Below are 12611 nucleotides of genomic sequence, written 5' to 3'. Positions count from 1 at the left end.
TCCATGGGGTTCAAGGTCATTCATTGTATCTCAATGGGGTTGGTGGTTATGGGGTCTAGAAGGTCAGGTGGCTCCTCCCCCACTCTTAATTAAGCCCTAATTAACCCCCCGTTGATTGGCCAAGGGTTTAATGAGTCAATGGTGAGGAAACATCTCCATGGGGTTGACGGTTCTTGGGTCTCAATGGGTCCATGGTCATGGTGTCTACATGGGGTTGGTGGTTATGGGGTCTAGAAGGTCAGCTGACCCCTCCCCACTCTTAATTAGTCCATAACTAATTAACCTTTTGATTGGCCAAGGGCTTAATGAGTCAGTGGTGGAGAAACATCTCAAGGGGTTGGTGGTTGCATCTCCATGGGGTTGGTGGTCATTGGGTCTCAATGGGTTGGGGTTGGTGGTTATGGGGTCTAGAAGGTCAGCTGACCCCTCCCCACTCTTAATTAGTCCATAACTAATTAACCTTTTGATTGGCCAAGGGCTTAATGAGTCAATGGTGAGGAAACATCTCCATGAGGTTGATGGTCATTGGGTCTCAATGGGTCCATGGTCATGGTGTCTACATGGGGTTGGTGGTTATGGGGTCTAGAAGGTCAGGTGACCCCTCCCCACTCTTAATTAACCCCTTATTAATTAACATTTTGATTGGCCAAGGGCTTAATGAGTCAATGGTGGAGAAACATCTCCATGGGGTTGATGGTTCTTGGGTCTCAATGGGTCCATGGTCATTGTATCCACATGGGGTTGGTGGTTATGGGGTCTAGAAGGTCAGCTGACCCCTCCCCACTCTTAATTAGTCCATAACTAATTAACCTTTTGATTGGCCAAGGGCTTAATGAGTCGATGGTGGAGAAACATCTCCATGGGCTTGACGGTTCTTGGGTCTCAATGGGTCCATGGTCATTGTATCCACATGGGGTTGGTGGTTATGGGGTCTAGAAGGTCAGCTGACCCCTCCCCACTCTTAATTAACCCCTTATTAATTAACATTTTGATTGGCCAAGGGCTTAATGAGTCGATGGTGGAGAAACATCTCAAGGGGTTGGTGGTTGCATCTCCATGGGGTTGATGGTCATTGAGTCTTTATGGGTTGGGGTTGGTAGTTATGGGGTCTAGAAGGTCAGGTGACTCCTCCCCCAGTCTTAATTAAGCCCTAATTAACCTCCCATTGATTGGCCAAGGGCTTAATGAGTCAATGGTGGAGAAACATCTCAATGGGGTTGATGGTCATTGGGTCTCAATGGGTCCATGGTCATTGTATCCACATGGGGTTGGTGGTTATGGGGTCTAGAAGGTCAGCTGACCCCTCCCCACTCTTAATTAACCCCTTATTAATTAATATTTTGATTGGCCAAGGGCTTAATGAGTCGATGGTGGAGAAACATCTCCATGGGGTTGATGGTCATTGAGTCTTTATGGGTTGGGATTGGTGGTTATGGGGTCTAGAAGGTCAGGTGACTCCTCCCCCACTCTTAATTAAGCCCTAATTAACCTCCCATTGATTGGCCAAGGGCTTAATGAGTCAATGGTGAGGAAACATCTCCATGGGGTTGGTGGTTCTTGGGTCTCAATGGGTCCATGGTCATGGTGTCTACATGGGGTTGGTGGTTATGGGGTCTAGAAGGTCATGTGACCCCTCCCCACTCTTAATTAGTCCATAACTAATTAACCTTTTGATTGGCCAAGGGCTTAATGAGTCGATGGTGGAGAAACATCTCAAGGGGTTGGTGGTTGCATCTCCATGGGGTTCAAGGTCATTCATTGTATCTCAATGGGGTTGGTGGTTATGGGGTCTAGAAGGTCAGGTGGCTCCTCCCCCACTCTTAATTAAGCCCTAATTAACCCCCCGTTGATTGGCCAAGGGTTTAATGAGTCAATGGTGGAGAAACATCTCCATGGGGTTGACGGTTCTTGGGTCTCAATGGGTCCATGGTCATTGTATCCACATGGGGTTGGTGGTTATGGGGTCTAGAAGGTCAGCTGACCCCTCCCCACTCTTAATTAACCCCTTATTAATTAATATTTTGATTGGCCAAGGGCTTAATGAGTCGATGGTGGAGAAACATCTCAAGGGGTTGGTGGTTGCATCTCCATGGGGTTGGTGGTCATTGGGTCTTTATGGGTTGGGGTTGGTGGTTATGGGGTCTAGAAGGTCAGCTGACCCCTCCCCACTCTTAATTAACCCCTTATTAATTAACATTTTGATTGGCCAAGGGCTTAATGAGTCAATGGTGGAGAAACATCTCCATGGGGTTGATGGTTCTTGGGTCTCAATGGGTCCATGGTCATGGTGTCTACATGGGGTTGGTGGTTATGGGGTCTAGAAGGTCAGCTGACCCCTCCCCACTCTTAATTAGTCCATAACTAATTAACATTTTGATTGGCCAAGGGCTTAATGAGTCAATGGTGGAGAAACATCTCAAGGGGTTGGTGGTTGCATCTCCATGGGGTTCAAGGTCATTCATTGTATCTCAATGGGGTTGGTGGTTATGGGGTCTAGAAGGTCAGGTGGCTCCTCCCCCACTCTTAATTAAGCCCTAATTAACCCCCCGTTGATTGGCCAAGGGCTTAATGAGTCAATGGTGGAGAAACATCTCAATGGGGTTGATGGTCATTGGGTCTCAATGGGTCCATGGTCATTGTATCCACATGGGGTTGGTGGTTATGGGGTCTAGAAGGTCAGCTGACCCCTCCCCACTCTTAATTAGTCCATAACTAATTAACCTTTTGATTGGCCAAAGGCTTAATGAGTCGATGGTGGAGAAACATCTCAAGGGGTTGGTGGTTGCATCTCCATGGGGTTCAAGGTCATTCATTGTATCTCAATGGGGTTGGTGGTTATGGGGTCTAGAAGGTCAGGTGGCTCCTCCCCCACTCTTAATTAAGCCCTAATTAACCCCCCGTTGATTGGCCAAGGGTTTAATGAGTCAATGATGGAGAAACATCTCCATGGGGTTGGTGGCTCTTGGGTCTCAATGGGTCCATGGTCATGGTGTCTACATGGGGTTGGTGGTTATGGGGTCTAGAAGGTCAGCTGAGCCCTCCCCACTCTTAATTAACCCCTTATTAATTAATATTTTGATTGGCCAAGGGCTTAATGAGTCGATGGTGGAGAAACATCTCAAGGGGTTGGTGGTTGCATCTCCATGGGGTTGGTGGTCATTGGGTCTTTATGGGTTGGGGTTGGTGGTTATGGGGTCTAGAAGGTCAGCTGACCCCTCCCCACTCTTAATTAGTCCATAACTAATTAACCTTTTGATTGGCCAAGGGCTTAATGAGTCGATGGTGGAGAAACATCTCCATGGGCTTGACGGTTCTTGGGTCTCAATGGGTCCATGGTCATGGTGTCTACATGGGGTTGGTGGTTATGGGGTCTAGAAGGTCAGGTGACCCCTCCCCACTCTTAATTAACCCCTTATTAATTGACCTTTTGATTGGCCAAGGGCTTAATGAGTCGATGGTGGAGAAACATCTCAAGGGGTTGGTGGTTGCATCTCCATAGGGTTGATGGTCATTGAGTCTTTATGGGTTGGGATTGGTGGTTATGGGGTCTAGAAGGTCAGGTGACTCCTCCCCCACTCTTAATTAAGCCCTAATTAACCTCCCATTGATTGGCCAAGGGCTTAATGAGTCAATGGTGAGGAAACACCTCCATAGGGTTGGTGGTCATTGGGTCTTTATGGGTTGGGGTTGGTGGTTATGGGGTCTAGAAGGTCAGGTGACCCCTCCCCACTCTTAATTAGTCCATAACTAATTAACCTTTTGATTGGCCAAGGGCTTAATGAGTCAATGGTGAGGAAACACCTCCATAGGGTTGATGGTCATTGAGTCTTTATGGGTTGGGGTTGGTAGTTATGGGGTCTAGAAGGTCATGTGACCCCTCCCCACTCTTAATTAACCCCTAATTAACCCCCCGTTGATTGGCCAAGGTGTTAACGAGTCAATGGAGAGGAAACACCTCCATGGTCGGCGGTTGCTCCATTTATGGGGGTATTTTGGGGACACTTTGCGGGGGTCCCGGGTTGGTTTTGGGGCGGATTCACTGGGTTTTGGGTCTGGGCGCCTCGTCCAATCGCCTGGCGGCGGCGTCCAGGGCGGCCAATCGCGCGGCGGCTCCGCCCAGCTGCAGCAGGTTCAGCAGGAACTTGAGGGCGGCCATGGGGGTCGCGACCCAGAGGAGGAGCCGGAACAGCCCGGGGGCCCCCGGGAGCACTGGGCACCAGTACGGACCAGTTCAGACCAGTACGGACCAGTACGGACCAGTACGGACCAGTTCAGACCAGTATGGACCAGTACGGACCAGTACGGACCAGTTCAGACCAGTACGGACCAGTTCAGACCAGTATGGACCAGTACGGACCAGTTCAGACCAGTACGGACCAGTATGGACCAGTATGGACCAGTATGGACCAGTTCAGACCAGTATGGACCAGTATGGACTGGTTCAGACCAGTACAGACCGGTTCAGACCAGTATGGACCAGTACGGACCAGTACGGACCAGTGAAACCCCCAGTTCATCCCAGTGAACCCCCCAGTCCATCCCAGTCCATCCCAGTGACCTCCCCAGTCCATCCCAGTTCAGACCAGTATGGACCAGTATGGACCAGTCCATCCCAGTGAACCCCCAGTCCATCCCAGTTCATCCCAGTTCATCCCAGTCCATCCCAGTCCCTCCCAGTCCCATCCCAGTCCCTCCCAGTCCCTCCCAGTCCCTCCCAGTTCATTCCAGTGCATCCCAGTTCATCCCAGTCCAAACCAGTCCATCCCAGTTCCCTCCCAGTCCCTCCAGTATAAACCAGTTCCCCCCAGTCAACCAGTATAACCAGTCTCCCTAGTCTCTCTAACCAGTTTCTCCCCAGTCTCATAACCAGTATAACCAGTATAACCAGTCTCTCCCCAGTCTGACCAGTCTAACCAGTCTCTCCCCAGTCTGTGACCAGTATAACCGGTATAACCAATCTCCCCCCAGTCTAACCAGTCTAACCAGCCTCTCCCCAGTCTGTGACCAGTATAACCAGTATAACCAGTCTCCCCCCAGTATAACCAGTCTCTGACCAGTATAACCAGTATAACCAGTCTCCCCCCAGTCTGTCCCCAGCCTGACCAGTATAACCAGCCTCTCCCCAGTCTCCCCCCAGTCTGACCAGTCTGACCAGTCTCTCCCCAGTCTGACCAGTCTGACCAGTATAACCAGTCTGTGACCAGTATAACCAGTATAACCAGCCTCTCCCCAGTCTGTGACCAGTATAACCAGTCTAACCAGCCTCTCCCCAGTCTCCCCTCAGTCTGACCAGTCTGACCAGTATAACCAGTCTCTCCCCAGTATAACCAGTCTGTGACCAGTATAACCAGTCTGACCAGCCTCTCCCTAGTCTCCCCCCAGTATAACCAGTCTGACCAGTCTCTCCCCAGTATAACCAGTCTGTGACCAGTCTGACCAGTCTAACCAGTCTCCCCCCAGTCTGACCAGTATAACCAGTCTCTCCCCAGTCTCCCCCCAGTGTGACCAGTCTGACCAGTATAACCAGTCTGTGACCAGTCTGACCAGTCTGACCAGTCTGACCAGTCTCTCCCCAGTCTGACCAGTCTGACCAGTCTAACCAGTCTAACCAGCCTCTCCCCAGTCTGACCAGTCTGACCAGTATAACCAGTCTCTCCCCAGTATAACCAGTCTGTGACCAGTCTAACCAGCCTCTCCCCAGTCTCCCCCCAGTCTGACCAGTGTGACCAGTATAACCAGTCTCTCCCCAGTCTGTGACCAGTCTAACCAGTCTAACCAGTCTCTCCCCAGTGTGACCAGTCTGACCAGTATAACCAGTCTCCCCCCAGTATAACCAGTATAACCAGTCTCTCCCCAGTCTCCCCCCAGTATAACCAGTATAACCAGCCTCTCCCCAGTCTGTGACCAGTATAACCAGTCTGACCAGTCTCTCCCCAGTCTCCCCCCAGTCTGCCCAGTCTGCCCAGTTCACCCAGCGCGTCCCACTGACCGCGGGGCCCGTCGCTGAACTTCACCAGGTAGAGGCCGCAGTAAAACGCTTCGTTCCCGGCGCAAAGCGCGAACAGCAGCGGCTGGGGGCGGGGCCAACATGGACACGCCCCCTCCGCCGACCCCGCCCCCAGCCAGCCCTGACCCCGCCCCCAAACCGCAGACCCCGCCCCCAACTCGTGACCACGGCCCCTGACCTCACCCCAACCCCATGATGCCGCCCCCAAGCACATGGCCACGCCCACCGACTCCGCCCCCAACCCCATGGCCCGGCCCCCAACCCACCCCAACACCATGACCCCGCCCCCAAAACCATGACCCCGCCCCCAACCCCATGGCCACACCCCCAACCCCATGGCCACACCCCCAACCCCATGGCCACACCCCCAACCCCATGGCCACACCCCCAACCCACCCCAACGCCCTGACCCCGCCCCCAAATCACTGACCCCACCCCCAAATCACTGACCCCACCCCCAAATCACTGACCCTGCCCCCAACCCCATGGCCCCACCCCCAACCCCATAGCCCCGCCCTCTTACCCCACCCCAACCCCCAGAGCACATCCCCCCAGCTCCTCCCCCACTCCCTGATCCCCCCCTTTGTCCCTCCCCCACCCCACTGACCACACCCCCCAACCCCTGGCCCCTCCCCCTCTGACTCCCTCCCCCACCCTAAGGCCCCTCCCCCTCTCCAGCCCCATGACCCCTCCCCCTCCCTCTCACCCCTCCCCCACTCCTGGTCCCTCCTCCAGCCCCATTGGCCCCTCCCCCTTGGCCCCGCCCCCTTACCTTGTTTGTGTAGTAGAGGCGCAGCAGCGGGTGCCCCTCCCCCCCCACGTCCTTGTGGGAGGCTCCGCCCTCCAGGGTGGTGCTGGGGGAGGGGAAAGGGGGCAGGGTCGGGGGGACACGCCCACCAGCCACACCTCTTCACCCAACCCAACCACACCCCCTTTTTCCCGCCCCCTTAGCTCCGCCCCATTTATCCCCATTCCCTTCATCCCCACCCCCTTTAGCTCCACCCCCTTTAACCCATCCCCTTTAGCTCCACCCCTTTATCCCCACCCTCTTTAGCACTGCCCCTTTAGCCCCGCCCCCTTTACCCCTAGCTCCATCCCCTTCATCCCCACCCCCTTTACCTCCACGCCTTTTATTCCCACCCCTTTAGCTCCGCCCCCTCTCTCCACCCCTGAAGCTCCGCCCCCTCTCTCCTCACCCCCTTTAGCTCCGCCCCTCTAATCCCCACCCCTTTAGCTCCACCCCTTTTATTCCCACCCCTTTAGCTCCACCCCTCTCTCCTCACCCCCTTTAGCTCCGCCTCCTTTCTCCCCACCCCCTTTAGCTCCGCTTATCCCCACTTCTTTAGCCCCGCCCCCTTTAACCCCACCACTTCAATCCCTGCCCCCTTTAGCTCCTCCCCCTTTACCCCCACCCCCTTTAGCTCCGCCCCCTTTTCAGTCCGCCCCCTTTTCACTCCACCCTCTATTATTCCCACCTCTTTAGCTCCACCCCCTTTATTCCCACCCCCTTTATTCCCACCCCCTCTAGCCCCACCCCTCTCGCAGGCCCCGCCCCCCTTAGCCCCGCCCACCAGTGCATGTGCAGCCAATGGCTGGCCACGTCCAGCGCCATGCTGAGCTGGAACAGGGCGGCGGTTGCCGGGTAGAGCAGCGCCAGGTTGACCAATAGGCACATGGAGCTGAGCCGGTCCGTCAGCATGTCCAACATGGCGCCAAAACGGGTCCCTGGGGGGGGGGGGGGACAGCGGGGGGACCCCCGGGTGACCCCCGGAACCGCCCCCCCGAGATACACCCCCTAAGGGCCTTTAAACCGGTATAAACCAGTACAGACCAGTATAGACCAGTACAGACCAGTACAGACCAGTACAGACCAGTATGGGTCATCTCACCTCCCCAAGGGTCCTGGGGGACCCCCTGACCCCCCCTGCCCAAAATAACCCCCATAATGCCTTTTCCAGTATAAACCAGTACAAACCAGTATGGACCCATAGGGATTGTTTCCCACCCCATTCACCCCAGTTACCCCTCCAGGCTCCGCCCCCATGAGTCCCCGCCCCCTCAGGCCACGCCCACTCCAAGCCACGCCCCCATATAAGCCACACCTCCTCCACCTAAACCACGCCCCCACCCACCTCCCTACATCCCTTCCCACCCCTATACATCTCAGTTACCCCTCCAAGCTCCACCCCCTCTGGGACACGCCCCCTAAGGCCACTCCCACTCCAAGCCACGCCCCATATAAGCCACGCCTCCTCCCACCTTAACCACGCCCCCCTATCCACCTCCCTACGGCCCATTCCCACCCCTATACACCCAACTTCCCCCTCCCACACCCCTAAGCTCCGCCCCCTCGAGGCCCCACCCACTCAGACCACACCCCTCCCACCTAAACCACGCCTCCTCCCACCTAAACCACGCCCCCTCCCACCTCCCTATGGCCCATTCCCACCCCTATATGTCTCAGTTACCCCTCCATGCTCCACCCCCTCAGGGCCACGCCCCCCTCAGGCCACTCCCACTCCAAGCCACGCCTCTTCCCACCTAAACCACGCCCCCTCCCACCTCCCTATGGCCATTCTCATCCCTATACACCCACCTATACACCCACCTCCCACAAACCACGCCCCCTGCCCTAAACCATGCACCCTCCCCAAAACACGCCCCCTCCCCAAACCACGCCCCCCTCCCCAAGCCACGCCCCCTCCCCCAAAACACGCCCCCTCCCCCAAAACACGCCCCTCCCCAAAACCACGCCCCACCCCAACCAGGCCCCTCCCCAAACCACGACCCCTCCCCAAACCACACCCCCTCCCCAAACCACGCCCCCTCCCCAAACCACGCCCCCTCCCCAAACCACGCCCCCTCCCCAAGCCACGCCCCCTCCCCCAAAACACGCCCCCTCCCCAAACCACGCCCCTCCCCAAAACCACGCCCCACCCCAACCAGGCCCCTCCCCAAACCACACCCCACCCCAAACCACACCCCCTCCCCCAAACCACGCCCCATCCCCAAACCATGCCCCCCAAAACCACGGCCCCTCCCCCAAACCACGGCCCCTCCCCCAAACCACGGCCCACCCCAAACCACACCCCTCCCCCAAACCACGCCCCCCTCCCACCTCCCTACGGCCCCTTCCCGCCCCATACATCGCAGCTACCACTCCCCCACCCCCTCAGCCCCGCCCCCCGAGGCCCCGCCCCCCTCAGCCCCGCCCCCCTCAGCCCCGCCCCCCTCAGCCCCGCCCCCCTTAGCCCCGCCCACCCTGGTTGAGCCTGCGGGCCACGGCGCCGTCCAGGGCGTCCAGGGCGGCGCTGGCCCCGTAGAGCGCGGCCGCGGGAGCCGGGCGCGTGGGCATCAGCCAGACGGCGGCGGCCGCCAGCGCCAGGCGGGCGTAGCCTGGGGGGGGGGGTCAGACCCCAGTGCCCCCCCAGTCCATCCCAATACACCCCAGTGCCCCCCAGTCCATCCCAATATACCCCAGTGCCCCCCAGTCCATCCCAGTGCCCCCCAGTCCATCCCAATATACCCCAGTGCCCCCCAGTCCATCCCAATATACCCCAGTGCCCCCCCAGTCCATCCTAATATACCCCAGTGCCCCCCCAGTTCATCCCAGTATACCCCAGTGCCCCCCCAGTTCATCCCAATATACCCCAGTGCCCCCCCAGTCCATCCCAATATACCCCAGTGCCCCCCCAGTTCATCCCAGTATATCCCAGTGCCCCCCCAGTCCATCCCAATATACCCCAGTGCCCCCCCAGTCCATCCCAATATACCCCAGTGCCCCCCCAGTCCATCCCAATATACCCAAGTGCCCCCCCAGTCCATCCCAGTGCCCCCCAGTCCATCCCAATATACCCCAGTGCCCCCCCAGTCCATCCCAGTGCCCCCCCAGTCCATCCCAATATACCCCAGTGCCCCCCCAGTCCGTCCCAGTATATCCCAGTATCCCCAGTACCCCCACATACTGATGACGTTGGGCAGGAACAGCAGCACATTCTCCCCAGTATAACCCAGTATAACCCAGTACAACCCAGTACAACCCAGTACAACCCAGTACAACCCAGTACATCCCAGTACAACCCAGTACAACCCAGTCACCCCCAATCCACCCCAGTTCCCCCCAGTCCCTTCTCAGTCCCTCCCAGTCCCTCCCAATATATCCCAGTCCCCCCAGCCCCCCCAGTATCCCCAGTACAACCCAGTATAACCCAGTACAACCCAGTACAACCCAGTACGACCCAGTCACCCCCAGCCCCTTCTCAGTCCCTCCCAGTCACCCCAAATCCCTTCCCAGTGCCTCCCAATATATCCCAGTGTCCCCAGTATCACCCAGTACACCCCAGTATATCCCAGTACATCCCAGTATATCTCAGTATATCCCAGTATATCCCAGTACACCCCAGTATGACCCAGTATATCCCAGTACACCCCAGTATATCCCAGTATATCCCAGTACATCCCAGTATATCTCAGTATATCCCAGTATATCCCAGTACACCCCAGTATGACCCAGTATATCCCAGTACACCCCAGTATATCCCAGTATATCCCAGTACACCCCAGTACACCCCAGTACATCCCAGTACATCCCAGTATGACCCAGTACACCCCAGTACACCCCAGTACATCCCAGTACATCCCAGTATGACCCAGTACACCCCAGTACACCCCAGTACACCCCAGTATATCCCAGTATGACCCAGTATAACCCAGTGTATCCCAGTATATCCCAGTATATCCCAGTATAACCCAGTATACCCAGTATATCCCAGTATATCCCAGTACACCCCAGTATATCCCAGTATAACCCAGTATATCCCAGTATAACCCAGTACACCCCAGTACACCCCAGTATAACCCAGTATAACCCAGTATATCCCAGTATAACCCAGTACATCCCAGTATATCCCAGTATATCCCAGTATAACCCAGTACACCCCAGTACACCCCAGTACACCCCAGTATAACCCAGTATAACCCAGTATAACCCAGTACATCCCAGTATAACCCAGTACACCCCAGTACACCCCAGTACACCCCAGTACACCCCAGTATGACCCAGTATAACCCAGTATATCCCAGTACACCCCAGTACACCCAGTACACCCCAGTATATCCCAGTATATCCCAGTACACCCCAGTACACCCAGTACTCCCAGTACACCCCAGTACACCCCAGTACACCCCAGTACTCCCAGTATATCCCAGTACACCCCAGTACACCCCAGTACACCCCAGTACACCCCAGTACTCCCAGTATATCCCAGTACACCCCAGTACATCCCAGTACACCCCAGTATGACCCAGTATATCCCAGTACACCCCAGTACACCCCAGTATATCCCAGTATACCCAGTATAACCAGTACACCCAGCTCCCGTACCGATGACGTTGGGCAGGAAGAGCAGCACGTTCTCCCCGCCGCCCATCGCCCCGGCTCCCCCGCGGCCCCTTTAACGCCGGCTTCCCCACGTGACCGCGCCACGCCACGCCCTCCCCGCCGCACAGCCAACCGGCGCCTCGCTCCCCCCTCACCGCGACCAATCAGCGCCGCGCTCACCCCCCCCCGGCTCCCCCCCTCCGCTTAGGGGCGGTACCTCCCGGCATCCCCCGCGCGCGGCGCCGCGGCCTCTTCCGGTCCGCCCGCCGTTTCCATGGCGACGCGGCGAAAAAGCGCTAATTAACGCGTGAGTAATTAATGAATCGCCTAATTAACCCCTCCCCCCAGCCTCCCCAACCCCCCCGCGCCCCCCCACCCGCCCAGGTCGTTAATTAGACCCTTAATTACCCCCCCACACACACTTCCGGGTGGACCCAGGCGTTCGGGCGCGTCATGAAGTGGGCGTGGCTTCAAAAATGGTCGGTTTTTTAATTAAGGTTTTAATTAAATTGGTTAAAAATGCGCTGGGGGGGTGGGGGGAGGGGCCCTGAGGACAAATGGGGGGTGGGGGACCCCCCGCCCCACACATTGGGGTCAATGTGGGGTCAGCAATGGGGTCATTTCTGGGTCATCATTGGGGTCAATGTGGGGTCATCAATGGGCCATTGGGGTCAATGTGGGGCCATTGGGGTCAGTGTGGGGTCATTGGGGTCAATGTGGGGTCATCAACGGGGTCATTGTTGGGTCATCAGTGGGGTCAATGTGGGGTCAATGTGGGGTCATCAATGGGGTCATTGGGGTCAATGTGGGGTCATCAATGGGGTCATTGGGGTCAATGTGGGGTCATCAATGGGTCATTGAGGTCATTGTTGGGTCATCAATGGGCCATTGGGGTCAATGTGGGGTCATCGATGGGGTCATTGGGGTCATCAATGGGTCCCCAAGACCCCATTGGGTCATCAATGGGTGCCCATGGGTCCCTTTGGGGTCAATGTTGGGTCATCGATGGGGTCATTGGGGTCATCGTTGGGTCATCACTGGGTCCCATTGGTCCCCAAGACCTTGTCAAGACCCCATTGGGTCCCATTGGGTCAATGTTGGGTCATCGTTGGGTCCCCATTGGCCGTTGGGTCAATGTTGGGTTCCCATTGGGTCCCATTGGGTCATCACGGGGTCATCAATGGGTCCCCGAGACGCCATTGGGGTCAATGCTGGGTCATCAAT

General features: G+C 56.6%; 1 protein-coding gene across 2 annotated transcripts; it reads right to left on the bottom strand.

Moving 5' to 3' along the window:
- Window positions 1-3958: 3958 nt before the first annotated feature.
- CDIPT (CDP-diacylglycerol--inositol 3-phosphatidyltransferase) lies at window positions 3959-11548 on the bottom strand. Of its 2 annotated transcripts, XM_065044308.1 has the most exons (6): window positions 11391-11548; window positions 9269-9403; window positions 7579-7732; window positions 6780-6861; window positions 5990-6071; window positions 3959-4209 (listed from the first exon to the last, which is right to left on the bottom strand). In XM_065044308.1, the coding sequence occupies exons 1-6, from the start codon at window positions 11434-11436 to the stop codon at window positions 4037-4039; spliced, it is 672 nt and encodes a 223-aa protein (XP_064900380.1). In that variant the 5' UTR covers window positions 11437-11548; the 3' UTR covers window positions 3959-4036. The 2 variants fall into 2 exon arrangements, with proteins under 2 accessions (XP_064900380.1, XP_064900381.1); XM_065044309.1 differs by lacking the exon at window positions 9269-9403 and having other exon boundaries at window positions 11391-11510.
- Between the last annotated feature and the right edge of the window lie 1063 nt (window positions 11549-12611).

This window comes from Columba livia, chromosome 35 (assembly GCF_036013475.1).
Source record: "Columba livia isolate bColLiv1 breed racing homer chromosome 35, bColLiv1.pat.W.v2, whole genome shotgun sequence".
In the NCBI taxonomy this organism is placed as follows: domain Eukaryota; kingdom Metazoa; phylum Chordata; class Aves; order Columbiformes; family Columbidae; genus Columba; species Columba livia.
This window is presented reverse-complemented; position numbering and strand designations above follow the sequence as displayed.

Excerpts from the sequence above, each read along its gene's own strand:
- CDIPT (XM_065044308.1), bottom strand. The coding sequence starts at position 11,436 with ATGGGCGGCGGGGAGAACGTGCTGCTCTTCCTGCCCAACGTCATCG. Across the intron at positions 6,862-7,578 it reads CATTGGCTGCACATGCACTG|CACCACCCTGGAGGGCGGAG; the intron begins GTGGGCGGGGCT and ends CCCCTCCCCCAG. Across the intron at positions 6,072-6,779 it reads GCCTCTACTACACAAACAAG|CCGCTGCTGTTCGCGCTTTG; the intron begins GTAAGGGGGCGG and ends CCCCGCCCCCAG.